Raw genomic sequence first — 19896 nt, 5'->3', positions numbered from 1 at the left:
GCTGGCCATTGACTCAACACCCCTGGTCTCAACTGTGCTGCACTGAATGTCTAACTTTCCTTTGGCTTCACTGCAAAGATGAAAAATGTTGAATTAATCTCCCCTGTAGCATGGTTTTGACTTCACTCAGATTCTCAAGATCTAAAACAGATACAGTAAAAGGGGAATCTCTTTGCTGTGGGGTCTCATGAGCTATCAAAACAAAGCAGGGCTGCCGGGCCCCACTGCCTACCCTAGCTCTGCGTTGTATCCTGCCAACTCCAGCTTTGTCACTTGGTGTACGCCTGTGTGTGTACACACGCAGGACCCTGACTTGCTGGTGGTGCCCTTGCTAGCCTACTGCCACGTGTCAGCAGTGACTGGGGGGCCAGAGGGGCCAGCCTAGCCCTCTGCAGACAGGGCCTGCAGCACCTTCGCACCACCCAAGGCTCTGCCTCCTGGCCCCAGCCACCAACCAGTACCTAATGGTCTGCAGCTCAGGGGCCTTCATGTCAGAGGGTACAAACGATGCCCCTCGAGCAGCCTGTGGACATCAGTCAGTCTGTATGCCAGTGATGAGGACAGAGATTGTTGTCTATTCTTCCTCATCACTGTCTTCCTGCTCCTAGACAGCACCTGGTACACAGCAGGTGCACACTGAGTACTGACTGGATGGACAAATGCCCAGCCCTGAGTGCCATGGGAATGCAGGGAACACAGGTCCGGTGCCTGCCAGCCCAGGTCCTCCAGGCCAAAGGGCAGGCCTAATCTAGGGATGGGCCCACCCAGCTTGTGAGGAACACTCACCCCAGCGTGGGTCTTGGACCTGGTGAGCTTGAAGGGATAGAGGGGGAGTGGGGCGGGCAGTAGGAGGGGCCAGGCCCCACCAGCTAGTCTTGGGAGGGAGGAAGCCTCATTGCTTCGGCAGGAAGTGGGGGCGGGAGTAAAGGAAGCAGTCCAGTTCCTCCCCTTCCCACCTCTGTCCTGGTCTGATGATGACTAAAATCTCTGAGGCCTGAACCTCAGAGAGGAAGGAATGGAGTTCCCCTCTCATGCTGATGTCTGACATGCTAACATGCCCAGGATCACACACAGCCAATTCACACAAAAAAACAATTTCTAAAAAAATTCCTCCCAATCTCTCTAGGCCCAGCAACTGTCTTTTTAACTACTCCCCCTAACCCCACAGTCTGCTGCAAACAACAGAAAATGAGCTTTTGGTCCCTTGAGCCTATGGTCCGTGGTTCTGTTTCACATTATCTCAGGGATATAGGATTTCTCTGACAGTTTTGCATCCCCCAGCCCCCACCTCTACTGAGGATTAGCGCTCTTCAGGAAGTACATGAAACACTATTTTCTATTAGTGGATTAGCTACCAGATTAAGGAATCTTGGCTATTTACCTTCCTCATGGCTTAAAAGCACCTCCTTTTAAATGAACACAGCTCTCTTTTCCATATCACTCTTTCCCCCAAAAGAAGAAGCTATAAAAAGTGGGTCCACTCAGACCATTCATAAAACCGGATGCTCCTGGGACCCATGGGGTGCTGCTCACACCCAAAGGGAGGACCTGAGCCACAGCCCCACTGACACTGGGGTGGGTTCAAGCACATCTCTGCCAGCCATGCACAGGCCACCAGGGAAGCCGAGTGTCCGACCGGGATAGGCCCCAAGGTGTAGGACACCAGTCATGCTTGGCCATAGGCTTTGCTGGACTCCGACTCCAGGGTGAGTCCAAACAGGGCTGAGCATGGGGTGTGTACCTTGGCTTTGGCTGCCTTCTGCAACCCATTTCTTCAGAGGCTGACTTTTCCAACAATCCATATAAAGTAGTTAGTTAACTACTTTCCCAAGACCCAATAAGACATGATCATCCTAAGCCAGACATCTTGATAGCTTGCTGGAGGCCTGGAAGTCTCAGTATAGCCTGGCAAGTCGGGCTGTAGCTACCACCCAGCAAGGCCACCTCCGGGAGGAAGAAGGGCACAAGCCACCAGGGATGGAGTCTCAAGGCTCCCCCATCCTGCCAAGCATCCACTGATCCACAGTGGGGAAACCTGGGCAATCATCTTAGTGAGCTTTCTGGAGCCACTGGCTGGGTCCAGATCAGAAGGGCAAGGGGCACATAATTGCTTCCCAAATGCCATGCTAAGTTCAAGGCTTCTTGTGCTTCCTCTGCTTCCTCAGCCATGGCCACTGTGGGCATGATGAGGTTCTGTACCCATACTACAGGCCTGGATCAGGGCCCTTTACAGAGCGCATGGGAGGAAGAAGCAGGCCCAACTACAGCCCTTCCTGGCCCTGCTGTGGTGGTGCCTCATTCAGGAAAGCACCAAGAGGTCACGGGGTCAGCTGTGATGAACTAGGCTGTGGCTTACTTGATCTCAGAGCCGTGCAGGCCAGTTTGGGGCTCCTGTCATAACACAGGCCCCTTTCTTGTGGCCTGTGTTTGGCCTTTCCTTGGAGGGCCCTCAGGTCCCAGAGGAGCAAGAGCAAATCACGTGAAGTCCCCTCCCTTCCTCTTCTCAGAGCAAGCCTAGATTCAGCCCGAATGAGATGTCCCTGCATGGGCCTCTCTCCCTGCTCCCGGCCTCTGCTCTCCACCACCCACTCCCGCCTGCCATCTCCCAGCCCTCCCCCATCTCCAAGCCTGCTCAGAGCCTCAGAAGAAATCTCATATGACTGACCATGAACATTCCCAGGCCCCAGAGATAACCATGGCCACTGTCAAGCCCATCTGGCAGGCAGGGGCCTTCAATCTGCAGCCTCTTTGGGAAGGCGGTGCTTTCTGCCACAACCACAGACGGGATAAAAGATGGAAAACCAGAGTTTTTTGCCAGACCCCCATGGGAGCTGCCATCCAGTCCCCCTGCAAACACGAGCTTGCCCGTTTTTGAGTGCTGTTCACAGGCTGCATGTCACGAAGGAGGCAGGGCACTGGCCCTGACCTGCGACTTGGGGAAGACGCAGGCTCCCCTGTCCCGCCACATTTGCAAAGCCAGAGGAGCCTTTGGGAAAAATGCCAAAAATAGTAACAGCGCTGGGGAATGGCCAGGGGCCCAGGCAGACAGACATTTCCCCCAGTACCTTTGCCACCAAGTGTGTCCCTGGCACAGACCAGACAGTGTCTTGAGTCCCTTGTCCCCCAGAAATAGCCTCTTAACAGAAGGAAAACAAGCCTCTAGTTTCCAAACCCCCACAAAGAAGTTTAGGTTGTCCTGAACATGACTCTGGCCAAAAGGGCAATCCATGAAGGTCCACAACAAGGAGGGTGGCTATATCCACTCTGGACCAAGCAGGTGAGCTGGCTAGATGTGCTGATGCAGAGAGGGGGCCCATTTTTGCAGAACCCACCACCACCCTTATGGCCCTGTCTGCGAGTGGAAGCAGTGTTAGGAGGGCTGCACACGCCCTCCTGGGATCATGGGAAGACACACCAGGTGACTTTCACTCTATACCCTCCCAACAAATTCTGTCTGGGTGCACATGGGAGGACTGATCCCCAGGGAAAATTGTATAACTATAAAATTGGGGTTCTATTTCCATAAGCAACAGCAGGTCCTCCCAGGAAAGAGGGATACAGAGAACCCCTGAGAGTGGTGAGGCAGCTTGGCCCACATCAAGGCCAGGCACTGCCAACTTCCCCACCAGTGTGGAACCAGATGCCTCACCTGAGCAGCCCGTCAAATAGGAACTTCCAGGACTACCATGGGGGTGGGGGGGTGGGGGAGCAGGTTTAAGGTATCTCAAAGCAAATAGGCCATTCTCTATCCCCAAAGCAAACAGGCAAAAATCCTTGGCCTTGCTGAGTTAGGACAGCAAAACGCAATGACTTGAACATTTAACAAAATCAAATGCCAAAGAGACCCAAACAAGCAGGGCTGGTGGGCCTGCTCCCTGCCTGCTCCCCACCACATGCATTTTCAAGTCCCGGAGCCCAGCAGGCTCCATGAGTCACAGGAACTGAAACGTGACATCACAGCATTGCTGTGGCCAGCCTGAAACACTGGGTGCCATAAAAAAACAGTTGGAGCAGGAATTTCATGGCTCGATATTTTTAAAAAGCAGCAAGACGTGAAACTGGAGTCAAAAATAACTTTGCTGTGGGCTTCTGAGGCAAAACCACCAAGCCGTGTGTTGGGCCTATGCCAGGCCCCCTCACAGCAGCCTCCCCAGCTCCTGGGTCATTGTCGACACCCCCGAGATCCAACCCCTTGCCCTAAGGAAGGCCCAGGGCCTCTGCAACTTCCAGACACCACTGAAACCTGTTACTCCTGAGGGCAGCTGAGCACTGTGCAGCAGCCCTCTGGCCTCTTGAGGGTCCATGAAGGAAGCCACGAAGCCAGCGTGGAGGTGAGCTCATGTAGCAGTGGCTATTTGTGGAAACAGCCTCTCTCCCTGCTCACTGGCGAAGTTTTCCGGCATCTGTGAAAAAGACCCCTAGATCACCTTGGCAGCACCCCCAAGAGCACAAGGGGAAACAGTACCAGGGTCAGGGCCAGGGCCTCTGCTTGCACACCTACTGAGCGCCCATCCCTGGGCAGGCAGGCCTAGCAGCCTCAGGGTCCGGCCTAGAGTCCTCCAGGGGTGCTCAGAACGGAGGAAACTGGCCTGGGGGCAAACAGATGAAACAAGGCCCCAGGGAAAGTCCTGGCCCCACCTGAGAGGCTGACCTCTGCTGCCCACCCCATGGGACAGACAGACAGAGGGGCAGCGCTTAAAATCTCCCCTCGGTGGAAAGCCAAAAAGAGGCAGAGCCGGGTCTGAGCAGCGGCAGCTTCTGACTCCTTGTCTGGGTTTTTCTCTGGAACCCTCGGGCCTCTGGGGTCAAGCCAACTTTCTCAGAAGACTTGAGGCAGGCCCAGCAGGTGAGTGACCCCAGGGCAGCCACAGGACAGGCGTGTGCTCTCTCCAGAGGGGATAGGGGAGGGGTGGGTCTCAGAACAGGCTCAGAGCAGGGCCCTTGGACCCTGAGGGAGAGGCGAGTGATCTCTCAGTGGGGCAGGGAGCTTGCAGCATGTGACGCCCACACTCCTGAGCTCAGGCCTAGCAGCTCCTGAGAATTCCCATAGGGGGCTCGAGGAACAAAAAGCCCTCCAAAGAAAATCTTCAGTTCCATTGTTAGGAAATACATGTTCCCTAAAAACCATTACAATATCTACATTCAAAGAACACCTGTCATAGAAGTACCATATACATCTTCAAAGAGCTTCCATCTTGGCCCCTCTTGCCTAGGTCCAGGTAGAAGGGTCTGATCTAATGGGCCCCATGACCCATGCCTGATTTTCAAGTGTCTATGTACACCCCAGTGCCTCTGTAACCTCCTGTGCCCTCCTCCTTCCCGGAGTTGGGGAATGACTTCTTTCTCCCCTCTCTTATCCTGCTGCCTAGCCAGACACTAGAGTCTCACTGGCAACTCAAAAGCATTTCTGGGACTTGAGTCCAGCGGTATGGGGACTGTGGAATGTCCACTCCTGTCATTCCTGAGCCACAAGCCTGCTCCAGTGCTTTCCCATATTGCTCCCAGGAGAACATCGACTCACTGCTGTGCTTCACAGAACAGCTGGCACCAGTCTAGCACACCCAGTTAACCAAGAGCCGCACAGCAGAGCTCAGAGGAGCCAATGAGGCATCTCTCCCCATTTTACAAGGGAGGAGACTGAGGCTCTGGGATTGACGTCACCTGCCCAAGGTCACCCAGGTGACGAATGGTGGAGGTGTGCCCAGGCTGATGGGCAGGTGGCTCACTGGGTGAACAGAGCAGCCCTGAAACTCAAGGAGGAACAGTTGCTCCCCACAGCTGATGGGGATGTATAAAGCTGAACAAACCCCAGCTGTTCAAAGCATGGCATCAGCTGGGATTAGGGCCCAGAGAAGCTTAGCGAAGAAACCAGTGACGCCCCAAACAGCAAGCTCAGTGTTTGCTGGGGCAAGGAGGGGTCATCCTCACACAGGGGCAGGCCAGGGCAAGGGTGTGTGTGCTCTTTGGCTGGTGACCTAAGGGACTCAGCCTGCTGGGCTCTGATCACAGAGCCCTGGGCAAGAGGTTCTGGCCTTACCTTTCAGGGAGGTCAAGTTTGGTTTGCAGAATTTCTTGATGAAGCCATCCCTAACTCCACCAAAACTGTTTGGCAAGGGAAGCTAGGGAAGCTCTGACCCACAGTGGTTGAGGTCAGGATCACCTGGCCTCCTGGAGAAGCCCCAGGCTGGCTGGACCCCGAGGCTGGTCCAGACAGGCAAAACAAGCCATTATTAACACGTTATCTGCACCTGGCATGATGTTGCTGCCACGCACCAGGTGGGAGGATAAAGTGAGGGCCACAAAGGGAAGTCCTTGGAAAGTGGCAGGCCTCAGATAAAAACCAGGAGGATGACAACTATGATGAGTATGTGATCCCCACACTCTGAGGACTTTCCATCTAAAACAACTATGTGGGGAGGCCTGAAGACTGCACCTCCTCGGCTCACAAGGTCACCCCAAAGTCTATTTTCCCCATATAAATACACTTTTGAAAAATAATGCATGGATTTTACAAAAAAGGCATTCATAAAAAAGTAAAACATCAACCCCATTTCTGGAGTTAAAGGGTTTCTGATGCTGTACAAGTCCCAAGGGCAGTTTGGTTTCCTCTTCATCTGAAAGGCCTCTTGGCCTGGGAAGGCTGGGGGAAGCTGCCCCACTTGCTGGCTTGCTCCGGAGACCAGGAGCCTTGCAGCGGCCAGCCAAAGTGCTGTTTGTCTCATCGCCCCTGGGATGGGGCCATGATAGCACTGCCCTTGCTCGTGTCTCAACTTCTCTGTGTCCCCATCTCCACTCTACCCCAGACCCTCAGCATGGGTCAGGCCTCGACTTTGCCTAGTGTCCCATCAGGTGAGGGTGAACTCCTGGGCTGCTGCTTCTGTTACTCCACACCAGAGGACCCATGGCCTTGACCCGGTGTCTGGGCTCCCACTTGTTTCCAGAGATTCCAGTTGCCGGCTCCTCTGGGGAGGCCTGGCTCTGACCTCGGCAGATTCAGTCCTGAGTTCTTCCTGAAGGTGGGACTGGGTCTCACACAGGGCCCACCACACAGAGTGTGGGCTCAGTGAATGTGTGTGCATGGAAGGAACCTGCCACCTCTGCTCTGAGGGCCAAGGAATGACTCTCCTGGGTAGGGAAGGGTCTAGCTTCATGAGGCAGTGGAAAATTGGGAGAGCTATTTCTGGTGCTGTCATGCAGATCCCCCTGGCCCCCAAGCCTTGGATAATGACAATGGCAGCAACAGGGGCAGCACCCAACACATCAGCAGTGCACGGCGTTGTCAGGTACTATTCAAGGAGCTTCCCAAAAGGCCTATGAAGTGGGTACTATTATCAGCTCTGTGTTCCAGATTTGGAAAGTAAGGCACACAGACTCAAAGTGACTTGCCCAAGGTCGCTGAGCTAGGCAGTGGGGAAGCCAGACAAAGCCTGAGCCACTCCTCTCCATCGGCTCACTCAGCTTCCTGGCTTCCAGGCCTTTCCTTTACACAGAGGAGCTGCTGAAGGGGTCACTCTGGGGAGGACTGAGATTGGGTCCCTGACCCTCAGACTGGTGCCAGACAGGCCACAAACATCCACAGAGGTGACCTCGCCACATGGGGCCATACCAGCCTGTTGAGCAGGAAGGAAGGTTTTGAAGATTGTGAGCCTCTGAAATAGGGTGTCATACCCAGGGGCTGGAGACTCTGTGACTCACTCAGAAAACATCCCTGGCTACTGCCCGCTGCATCCCCATGGCTCTCCCCTGGAAGGATGTTCTGCAGGATAGAGGCCTGAAGGACCCAGAAGGCAGCTTCCCTCTCAAAGGCCACTCTGAAGTAGACTTCCCTGTGGGGGAGGGAAGGGATGGTGGGGGCGACGGAGGAGAACAGCACAATTCACATGGATGACTTTGTAGTAGGAATCAGTGTTGGGGTAGCTGGGCAACCTACCCCTCCAGAACACAAAGGGTCTTCAGGACTGGGCAGATGGCGAGGAGTGCTTGCTGATGGGGTGGCACCCGAGACCAATATCCACAGACCAAGTAGGAAGCCCAGCTGAACAAGCCGCTTGGGAAGACAGATGGTGGTGGCTGCCTGGCACTAAGCTTCAGGGGAGGGCTGGGTCAGTCTGGACCATCCAGAGCGGGGCCTGCTGTGGGCCTGCCTCTGCTGGGCCAATGCCAAGAGAAAGGCACAGGGAAACTTTCAACCCCCTGGTGGAGATAGATGTGGCTGTGGCTGGAACACGTCAGCTAGAGAATGCCCCAACTCCAGGAGAGAAAGGTTGGCCTAGAAGACAACCAACAGCCAAGACCGAGGAGAACTTGCCAGGATTAGCACAAAGGCGCTATGCACAGTTCTGAAAATGGGTTGAACTTTAAGGCCTCAACTGGTGCTTCATCTGCAGAACTCAAGTTTCCTCGGGATGCATTAAGTCCGTCAAGAACATGCCTCGCTTTATGGCATCCAGAAACACACAGACACTGTCAGTTTTGCAAAGCAGGTGACTGGCTGATATTGTTGGCATCTGGTTGGGGGTGGCCTGCCAGTTGGATTTGCAAAGGGGCTGAATGGTGTGAGGTAGGACCAGGGTGCCACAGAAGCATTGAGACATCCAGACACCCAGCCATGGGTCAAAGGCCACAGGCCACAGGCCAGCCTTCACTTATTCTCTGCGATGCAAGTTTTTTAAAAGTTACTATCATACTCCTAACTGTGAACACATAACAAAACCTTCCATGTGCACCCCTAAAACACAGTGACAGGAAATGTTTTTAGTGTTATACTCCTCTGGATCCAATGAAGCTATTTTTAACCACCTTCTCAGACTTAATTTCCAATTTTATCCTATAAAGTTCTAATTGATTCCACCTCCCCTAATCTCTCACTTGGCGAGGCTGTGAAAAACATGAGGCAGTTGCTGATGGGTTTGAAGTGGGGTGGTTTTTAAGTCTTTGCATGCTGCTCACATCTCTCTCAGCACATGCCTTCTTCTCAGGGCTTAGCAGCCTCTCAGCAAGGTCTGTACACTGTGCCCTGGAGTCCCATAGCCCCCAGTCATGACACCTGGCCTTTCCCTTCAAGAGTGCTTTATTCAGTGGGCCCAAGGTGTGCCATCCCAGCTGGGCTCTGATGACACACCCTGGAAGAGCTTTTCTCACTTAGCCCACGATCCCAAGCTGGGGAAGGGATACCATGCCATCTCAGCTCCATTTCCATTAGTGACATCAAGGGTCCTTTGCGTCCTTCATGTGAGCTGGACTGGAGACCACTCTTCCTTGCTTGCCCATCCCCCGCCCCCTGGCTTTAACATCTCTTTTCCTCGTGGACCACGTGTCCCTCTTGCAGCCTCGCTCTACCCACGTGCTGGCATGGCAGAGGAGGATCTGCAGAGTCCCAGCCTGGCCTCAGGAGCCAAGGAGATGAGGAATTGGGGAACCTCTAAATCCTGCCTTGCCCCCCACCCCACAACCACATATCCACATACCAGCCACCTGGAGCTTCACTCATTCCCTGGACGTGCCCATGGCCTCTCCAGAGCCGCAGGCAGCCAGACCTCTCTTCCTCCCTTGGGTGAGATGGCCCTGCCAAGCATGCCCCTAGTGCTGGCCACCATCTCTTGTCAGGGGATTTTGCTCTTACTGAAACTGCTACACTACGAGCCTGTGTTATGGCTGCCAACCTACGCTCCAGAGGGCAGGGCCCATATCCATCTCAGTGACGAGGGTGGTCAGGGCCACAACTAACATTTATTGAGCAGCTACCTAGGGCCAGGCATGGGCCAAACATTTCCCAGATTCATCTCCCTTAATTCTCACCATGAATGTGGCAGGCAGAGCCCACAACCACCAGCACATTACAGATAAACATACCAGGGCTTGGAGAACTGAAGGGATTTCCCCAAGGTTGCACAAAGGATAAGGAAAAGGCCAGGCTCAAACTCAGAGCCTAGGCTCTCAGAAGCCCTGACTCACTACTCAGTTCCCTGGCATGCCCCTGCAGTGCCCATCCAGCAAAGAGTAGGAGGAACAAACAAACACAGTGTTTCTTTCAAAGCTCTTCAGTGGCCCAGGCCAGCTCTAGGTGAGCACACTCCAGTAGTACCCAGCATTGGGGATTTTGGAGTCTAGTGGTCTGGCCAGGGCTTGAATGGCTCCAAGAGCCAGGATCCCCAGTAAGGCTCTGCAATGTCATTAATCTGGACTGGAAAACAGGTCCATTATAATTATGTTTGTAAAAATCCAGCACCTGTTGTTCAACTTCAAATGGTCCAAATGCGGGACCAAGTGCAGATGACGGGATGACGGGTGAACCCACAGCGTGGCCTACCTGAGTGAGGACATCCAGCTGGCCCACAATGTGCTCCAGCGTGCTAGTCAGTGTCTGGGGCATGCTCACAGGCTCCTGGGGCTGGCTCTGCACAGACTCCACACTCCTGCCTCTGCCTGGAGGGACAGGGAAGTCCACTTCTGGCTAAAGACAGAAAGAAAAAAGTTCCTCAGTCTATCCAGTGCTTGAAGAAATACTGTGAGAGGAATAGCCCCTCCAAAGGATGAAAGGGAAAACCACCAGCAAATTTGAGAAGGTAAGCTCCAAGTGTCAGTGAGAAACAGCAGCGTGGCAGTGTTCCCACATCTGGGTCCACACACACACCTTTCCAGGCAGAGGCCTTAAGTGGGGAGTGGAATCAGAACGCCTCATGGTCCAGGCAGGAAGGGTCCTGGGGAGGAGGGCAGGTAGGCCAGTGAGTGGCCTCAGCCTGCTCTTGGAGCCCCTCAGGGAGGCTAGCTGCCTCCCATCTCTTCAAGCAGCTGGCACCTACCAGCAGGCATCCAGGTGAGTCCAGAGATGCTGAAGCCTGGCCTGGGCCTGAAGTCCCTCCTCTTCCTGGTCAGCTCAACTCTAATTCCCCACCCTTCAACATGGGGATGTGCCAGGCTTCACAAATGCCTTTCCCAGGCCCGAGAAGCTGTGGCCCAGAACTTGGTGGAAGTGTGTGTGTGGTGGGGAAAGGGGTGTTCCAACCCCACCCTGGCACAGATCCCCTGGAAAAACAAAGATTTCTGTGTGCATGTCCCAGGCTGGCACATGGCTGGCAGGAATCAGAATCCACAGGAAAGGCACCCCTGGGCTGCTTCAGATAGGACTCCAGGAGGTGAGGGGCTTAGTGTTTCTGCGTAAGGCCCTTCAGCCCCTAAATTCAGCAAAGTCAGCTCCTTGCCTTATGCACAAAGGCTTCTGTGGACCAAGGAAGTGCTGTGCACATGTTCAGTGGGCGGGATGCTGGAGCCATAGGTGTCCAAGGGCAGAGCTGGTCTTAGAGCCTGCAGTTCCTCTGTGGACTTGTTTCCGTGGGAATGCGGTTCAGCACATGGACCCTACCTGCATGTTTTCCTTTATTAGGTAAGTATTCTATTCTCATAGATCACAAACTTTCAAGGGCATGCTGATTTGAACTTGGAAAAATGCTGGCCCTTGTGGTAGCTACAGGAGAACTTGAATGTGAGACATGAGCCAGAGGGATATTCTTGAGAGCATGAGCAGCACCGTGTCCACATACCCATCATCAGCATGTTGGCCACTTCCATGGCCATTTCTAAGACTTCGGCCATCAGGGCTGGGTCTCTTCCAGTCATCCAGGAATCAACGTGCTTCAGATCTCAATGCTTACCCAGAAGCCCATCCCAACCTTAAATTTCAGAAGTCCACCAGCCTTGCCAGGAGAGACTTCAGCCTACCACAGTGGCCCCTAGACTAAGGCAGTTCTGTCAGGAGACACAGCAGAGTGTAGTGGTGAGGAATGGTGACTCACACAGTCACTGACCAGCTCTGGGCCTCCACTTCCTCATCTATAAAATAGGGATGAAGACTGGGCCAGTCCTTCAAACGGCTGGGCTGTGAGAGGTGCTTATCTGAAGCTACCAGCAGGCCTTTCTTAAGAAATGTTCAGTGCTGTGCCCACTCCTTCCAGAGGACCCCCTAGCAGTGCAGACACACACTCTTCCACTGGAGGAAGGGTGTGAGCAGGGAACTCTTCTGTCTCACAGCCAGCATTGTCATGGAATGGGCCAGAGTCTGGTGCTGCTGGCTGCCTAGGAAGGAGGGAATGGAAAATGTGAGTTTCTGCAGAATGGCCCAGAAATGGACAGTGCTGAGCTCAGCCTCTGGAAGCACAGTGGACGCTGCAGGGAGGCAGGGTGAGTACCAATGACTTTAGCAATAGAAACCCTCCTGGATAAGCCAAAGCTGAGCCAGCTTCAAGGGAGTATTAAAGACAGCAGCCACGGCGCTCCAAGCTGGAGAGGTGGCCTTTACAACAGAGGGTTGCGGCAGCCACCATATTTTCCCACCTATACCACACTTTCATGGGCTGTCTCCATTTGACAATAAAGAGAACTAAGGCTCAGTCAGAAAATGACTGTCCAAAGGTAACCAGCCTCAAACTCCAGGGCTGCCTTGAGCCATTTCCCTGCCTCCTTGCCCACTCCCATCAGAAAACATCACAGCACTTAACACTCCACCAGTCCAGCAATCGCCATGGATTACTTGCCATCCACTGTGTGCCCTCATTTAATGTCACCTCACTTAATACATGTAACCTCACTTCATCCTTATGATGGCTCTTCCCAATAGGCATTATTAACCTTATTTTTCAGATATGGACCTTGGGCTCAAAGAGGTTAAGTAACTTGTTCTAAGTTACCCAGCAAATAATAGAATTGGGATCTGAACCCAAAGTGCAGGCTCTTCCCGGACATGAGACAGCCTCTGGCAGGTGACATTGACTGCAGCTGGGCTTCCATGTGCACAATTCCTCTCCAACATCCCCGTGGAGGCCTCTGAATCCTGGGTCTAATGCTTTTTGCGTCACTTCCCCAACCCAGCTGCCCTGGAATGATTGCCCAGCACAGAGCTGAACTCAGAGCAGGCCCTCCACAAACACTCAACACCTCAAAGAGCAGGGCCCACCAAGGTAAAATTCCTGTGTAATGAAACCTCCCCACTGTCTGCACTGCAGCAACGGGCCAGCAGCCCCACCCCTCACAGCTCTGTAGCCACTCACCTGCATGCCAGCACTCTGGAGCTGTGGCATTTCCCTGAGAGCTGGGCAAATAAGCAAGAAAGCAGAGATAAGAAAATGACACACAAGAGTGGGAAGAGACAGTCGTACCAGAGCCATGAGTAATGACAGTGGCAGAATAACCCAAGCAGCATTTAAATGCAAAAGTCACATCAGCATTTTGTCTGTTCAACATCAGAGTCCTAGGGGTTTTGCCTGGTGGTTCTCAGTTAAGCATAACATGAATAAAATAACACAAAGAGGCCAGACACGGTGACTTACACCTGTAACCCCACCACTTTGGGAGGCCAAGGCGGGTGGATCACTTGAGGTCAGGAGTTCAAGACAAGCCTGGCCAATATGGTGAAACCCTATCTCTACTAAAAATACAAAAATTAGCCAGGCATGGTGGTGGGCACCTGTAATCCCAGCTACTCAGAAGGCTGAGGCAGGAGAATCACTTGAAACCAGGAGGTGGAGGTTGCAGTGAGCTGAGATCACACCACTGCACTCCAGCCTGGGCAACAGAGCAAGACTCCGTCTCAAAAGAAAAAGTAATGCTCACTAAAATAACAACAAAGATTAACCCACACATATACTCGTATAGGCCTACACCAATTCAACAACATTTCACTTTTGCCAAATATAAACATCTTAATACCAAAACAAAAAAAGGTGACTCTCAAGAGATGGCTCTAACTTTGGGAAGTATCACTTGGGGTCTGCAGGTGTCTCCTCTCATGCCACCCTGGGGTGGGACTCTGGCCTCTCACAGTCGGTTAATGTGTTGCCCACCTCAGTTCCTGTTTCCTCTGCTGCCTGCTTTTCATACACCACCAGGAGCTCAGCACTTCACACACAGTAGGAATTGCCTAAATGTCTGTGGCTGATACTCAGCTACCCAGACACATGAGGAACCAAACCATAACATTTCATTAAAAACAAAAGAAACAGCTTGTAGATCTTCCTTGTGACAAGAAATCAACCCATCTGGAGTTGACTTCTGGAGAGGTCTCTGAATTGACCGTGATCTCACTCTTCCATCAAGATACAAGTATGGATAAGGAGCTGCTGCCTAGGATATATAAAGCTGCGGAAAGTGTTAATTCCATCCTAACAAGAAAAAGACTGACAATCTAAAAGAATCATAACTTCTCTTAAATCAGAGAGCTGAAGTTACAGAGCAACCAGTAGCCTGAAATCTAAGGAAAGACAGAAGACACTTCTAAGGAAAATAGAAAGTGAGCATCAGCTGTGGGTCACCTATAGCAAAGCATGAGGAGAAGAGACACCAAATGCCATATGAGTGGGTAAGTTATAGTTTTAACAAATTGCTGGAAACCAAGTGAAGACTAGGGTAAGAGTGCAGAACCCCCAGGTGCCATAGACACAAGTAGAGCTTCCACCCATGCACAGGTTCTCCTTCACAGACCTCCACTGGGCTTTCATGACAAAAAAAATCGGGGCAGAACAGTAGATGGAAGAAAACCATTCTTGGAGGTGCAGGCCTAGGGGAGGGGAGTGAGTAAGGAAAGGTATGAAGCCCTGCCAGGACCTCTCCCCTGTAGAAGAGCATCCTGAAGCTACTAGGGAAAAGCAAATATAAAAACACCTCTTCCCTTGAGGGAGAGGCAGGAAACTATCCTGAGCTGAGATTATCAAGGTCTCCTTTGAATGAGGAAGGAGCAGGACTGCTAAGAATGTCTCACTTTTGAGACCCAGGGAGACAGAGTCTGCTTAAGACTGAAGCTGGGTCAAGACAACAAGGCCCACCCCAACCCCCTGCAAAAAAAAAAAAAAAAAAAAAAACAGCAAGCACCAAGCAATAAGCAACAGCAGCCTATCTAGGGAGGAGGGCCAAGAGCGTGGAAAAAAGCATGCCCCTCTGAGGGGCATGCCCACAGGGCTGGCTGAGAGGTGAGAGTGAGGAAAATGACTGAGAAAATCCTCCATCACCCAGACCTCATCCTAGGTACATTAGGTAACACTAAACTAAGCTCACCTCCTGATAAGACTATTTACCTCAGTCTTTACTGTCCTACGCATGATGCCTGACATCTAATAAAACATTATGAGACACAAAAAGGCAGGGAGAAAAAAAACCCCACTGTCAAGAGACAAAGCAATCAGTAGAAGCAGACTCAGATGACCTAGATGTTGAAACTATGAGATACAAAGTTTAAAATAACTATGATTAATATGGTAAAGGCTCTACTGAATAACACACATGATCAAATGGAGAATTTCAGCAGAAAGGCAGAAATTACAAGAAAGAGTCAAATGGAAACAACAGAAATAAGAAACCCAGTAACAGAGAAGTATGGCTATAATGGGCTCAATGGGAAAATAAATTAGTGATCTTAAAGATAGATAAATTCCTCAAACTGAAACACAGAGGGATAAAACAGAACAGAGCTTCCATAAGCTACAGGACAATACTGTCTCTAACACATGCACAATTGGAATCCTAGAAGGAGAAGAAAGAGAAATTAGATATTTCTTATAATACAAATTTGCTGGTAAAAAAATTGTCAGTTTTGGTTTGTCTGGAGGGGAAAAAAAGGTGTTTATTTCCCCATCATTTCTAAAATATTTTTGCTGAGTACAGAACTTTGGGTTGGCAGTTTTTCTTTCAAACTTTAAAGATGTTACTCTTTCAGTTTGTATAGTTTCATGAGAATTCTTCATAATTCTTACATTTGATCCACGTATATATGTCTTTTTTTCTCTGGCTACCTTCAAGATTTCTTTCTTAATCCTTGGTTTTCAGAAGTTTTAATATAACTCATCTAGGATTTTGTTTTGTTTTGTTTTTCTCCAGCTTGTTTGCTGTTTGTCTGAGCTTCTTGGAACTATGGTTTGATGCCTTTCATTATTTTTTGAAAATTCTTGGCCATTATCTTTTCAATAGCACCAAAACAACATGAAGTATATATTATTAATAGTTTCCTAGGGCTGCTGTAACAAATTGTCACGTTTGATGGCGTAAAACAATCTAAATTAATTCTCTCACAGTTCTAGAAGTCTGAACCAAGGCAGGGCCACATTTCCTCTGGAGGCACTAAGGGAGAATGCTGCCTTCCCTCTTTCAGCTTCTGGTGGCTCCATAATTCCTTGGCTTATGGCTACATAACTCCAATCTCTGCCTTTGTCTTCACATGGCATTCTTCTCCTTTCTCTGTGTGTCTCTCTTCTGTGTGGCTCTTCTAAGGACACTTGTCATTCAATTTAGGACCACCAATCCAAGACGATCTCATCTTGAGATTCTTAATTACATCCACAAAGATCTTTTCCCCCAAGTAAAGTCATCTTCACAGTTTCTGGGGGTTAGGATGTAGACAATCTTTCAGGGAGGCTCCCATTCAACACACTACAAAATACTTAAGTATAAATCTAACAACATATGTGCAAAATGTGTATGTTGAAAACTACAAAACACTAATGAGAAAAATTGAAGACCTATACCAATGAAGAGATATATCATGTTCACATATTAAAGGCTCAATGTTGTAAAGATGTCAATTTCCTCCCAAATCACCTATAGGCATCAAGAAGTTGATTCTAAAATTTACATGGAAAGGCAAAGGAACTAGAAAAGCCAAAACAATTTTGAAAAAAAGAATAAATTAGAGGAATCACACTACATGATTTCAAGACTTAGTCTAAAACTATATTAACCAAGACATTGTGGTATTGGTAAAAGGATAGACACGTAGATTAATGGAACAAAGAGAATCCAGAAACTCTAGACCAGTATCTGGCCAGTTAATTTTTAATAAAGGTGCACAAACAACTTAGTACAGAAAAGTTAGTATTTCCAACAGTTGATTAAACAACTGAGTAACCACAAGCAAAAAAATGAACTTCGGTACATACCTTGCACTACATACAGAAACTAATTCAAAATGGATCATAGACCTAAGTGTAAAATCTAAAACTATAAGGCCGGGTGTAGTGGCTCATGCCTGTAATCCCAGCACTTTGGGAGGCTGAGGCAGGTGGATCATCTGAAGTCAGGAGTTCGAGACCAGCCTGGCCAAAATGGCAAAACCACGTCTCTACTAAAATGCAAAAATTAGCCAGATGTGGTGGCAGGCACCTGTAATCCCACCTACTAGGGAGGCTGAGGCAGAAGAATCGCTTGAACGTGGGAGGCAGAGGTTGTAGTGAGTCGAGATTGTGCCAACACATTCCAGCCTGGGCAACAAAGCAAGACTTTGTCTCAAAGAATAAAAATAAAAAACAAAAAACAAAACCTAAAACTATAAAACTGATAACACATTTTTCCTGTAAAACATAGAAAATCTCTGTGACCTTGGGTTGGGCATATTCCTTAGATATGACACCTAAAGTATGATCCATAAAAGAAAAAATTGATAAAATGAACTTCTTCAAAATCCAAAACTTCTGCTCTTTGAAAGACACTGTTAAAAAGGATGCTCTACATCATTAATCATTAGGATAATGGAAGTTAAAACCACAGTGACATACAACTATATGCGTATTAGAATAGCCTAAAGGTTAAAAAAACTGATCATGCCAAGTGTTGGAAGGGAGGTGGAGTGACTTGAACTCTCATATACTGCTGGCACGAACGTAAGATGGCATAACCATTTTGAAAAGTTTGACAGTTATTAAAAAGCTAAACATACACCTATTATATGTCCCAGCCATTCCACTCCTATGTATTTACCCAAGAAAATGGAAGCATATTTCCATAGAAAAATATGTACATGAACGTTCATGGCAGCTTTATTTATAATAGCCAAAAATTGCAAATAGCCCAAATGCTCACCAACAAAACAAAACTGTGGTATATCCATTTGATTAAATAAAAAGGAATTAACTACTGATACATATAACAATGTGGGTCAATCTCAAAATAATTAGGCTGAGTGAAAGAAACCAGACCAAAAAGAATACATAACTATATAATTCCATTTATATCATAGTCTAAAAAATACAAACTAATCAATAGTGACAGAAAGCAGATTAATGATTGCCTGGGGCTGGGAGTGGAGTGAGTAGATTGACTACAGAGAGGCAAAAGAGAACATTTTGGGATGATGGAAAGATTCTATATCTTGATTGTGGTGGTGGTTACATGACTGTATCTGTCAAAACTCAGAGAACTGTTCGCTTTCTAAAATGGTGAATGTTACTATTCATAAATTATAAAGCCTGACTAAAAACAAAAAACATGTGGTTACAACTAAAATGTCCTTAGGGGACCAACCTACCCATCACAGGACACAGTTGACACCATCCATCACTGCCACTCTGCCCTCAAGGTGAAAATCACCAGCTCTCCACTGGGCATTACCAATGGGCCAAACCCAAGGCTGAAGACCCCAGGTGAGGCCCACAAGGTCCACCATCAGTCTGGGAATTACATTTTCCAAATGCAAAGACAGAGTCATAACTCAATGCAGTTCAATTCCCAAAGCCCCAGTTTCCCAGTGGAATTCGAGAGAGCAGCAGAGATTCCCAGGCAGGGTCTCCCAAGCAGCAGCCATGCAGTCCATGGAGTGTCAGGCCTCCGCTGCTTAGGAGTCTGTACACAGCTTGGCAGTCAGGAGCAAGGTCTACACACACCTGGTCAGCAGGCTGGAGCTTGAGCAGAGATGGAACACACCCCTCTTAGGGGGTGAAATGGACAATTCTTAACACCTGCTCAAGGTGGAACTTTCTACTTTTCTTTTAATTTCTAACACTGGACCATGCCCTTTGCCCAGCCCGCTCCTGAAACTGAAACTCTGTAATAAACAAAAGCGTCCAGGAACTAGTCCAAAGCTTGATTCTAGGCAAGAGAGGGGAGAAGAAGGTGACCTGGGGCCAAGAGCTGGACTATCTCACTCACCCTTCCTGTACAGACCCAGGTGAACAGCATGTCTGGCCATTGCTCACTGAAAACCAAGGCACGTCACTACATTTCCAAAGCAGGGCTGCCCTGGGCAAAACTGGAAGAAATGGACACAAACACACCCCCATGATTAAATCTTTTCAACTGAATCTTTGATTGGACTGTTCACTGTACAGCCTGCTAAATGTGGATGAGGAGACTCACAGACACAGATGTTTCTTAGTCCTGGCCTCAGAACTTTTGACAATTTGCCTTCATGAAAAGTTGACAGGCAGCCATGTCTGTCTACCTCCATGTTTGCTAAACCTGCCCATGGGGAGGGAAGCAGGGAACACACCAAGCTCACTTGGACTCAGCCTCATGTCCATCTTCTCAAGAGGAAAGGCATGGGCGTTTTCTCAAATCAAAGCTCAAAAGAAACCTGTACTGAAATCACCACACATATCTGCAGACTAGATACACTACAGCCTTATTTGCCCTGTAATTTAGGGTTCTGGCCTAGAATCCAACAGGAGAAGAAACTTCTGATTCCAAACATAGCCCTGAACCCAAGAGAAATTCTGCTTTCCTAAAACCATCTAACTTTTGGCAGTCCTGCCAGTCCTGCCTCCAGGCAGCCTGAGCATGAGGGTGGGGTTTGGTCCCACCACTGGCTTTCGTCTAGGGGGTATGAACATGCAGGGTGCCTTTTCACATTCCCCATGCCAGACTGTCAGTAGGGCAGGTGCTAGGTCATTTCTGAAAGTTCAGGCCAGTTGCGGTGGCTCACGCCTGTAATCCCAGCACTTTGGGAGGCCGAGGCGGGCAGATCACAAGGTCAGGAGATCGAGACCATCCTGGCTAACATGGTGAAACCCCATCTCTACTAAAAATACAAAAAAATTAGCTGGGCGAGGTGGCGGGCGCCTGTAGTCCCAGCTACTTGGGAGGCTGAGGCAGGAGAATGGCATGAACCTGGGAGGCGGGGCTTGCAGTGAGCCGAGATCGCGCCAC

At 49.8% G+C, this 19896-nt stretch overlaps 1 protein-coding gene across 6 annotated transcripts in view; it reads right to left on the bottom strand.

The window, feature by feature from the left end:
* POC1A (POC1 centriolar protein A) overlaps positions 1-19896 on the bottom strand; it is an 81817-nt gene that overhangs the window by 10996 nt on the left and 50925 nt on the right. For 4 of the 6 annotated variants that reach the window (XM_002813664.6, XM_054552153.2, XM_024245199.3 and 1 more), the window contains one exon: positions 10310-10453. The exons of 1 other annotated variant lie outside the window; for it this stretch is intronic. In XM_002813664.6, coding sequence (XP_002813710.1) covers positions 10310-10453 — 144 coding nt within the window. Of the gene's footprint in view, positions 1-10309; positions 10454-19896 lie in introns of those variants that run through there. One more of the 6 variants, XR_008523755.2, reaches the window with a different exon arrangement.

Source organism: Pongo abelii, chromosome 2, assembly GCF_028885655.2.
Source record: "Pongo abelii isolate AG06213 chromosome 2, NHGRI_mPonAbe1-v2.0_pri, whole genome shotgun sequence".
Classification (NCBI taxonomy): domain Eukaryota; kingdom Metazoa; phylum Chordata; class Mammalia; order Primates; family Hominidae; genus Pongo; species Pongo abelii.
This window is presented reverse-complemented; position numbering and strand designations above follow the sequence as displayed.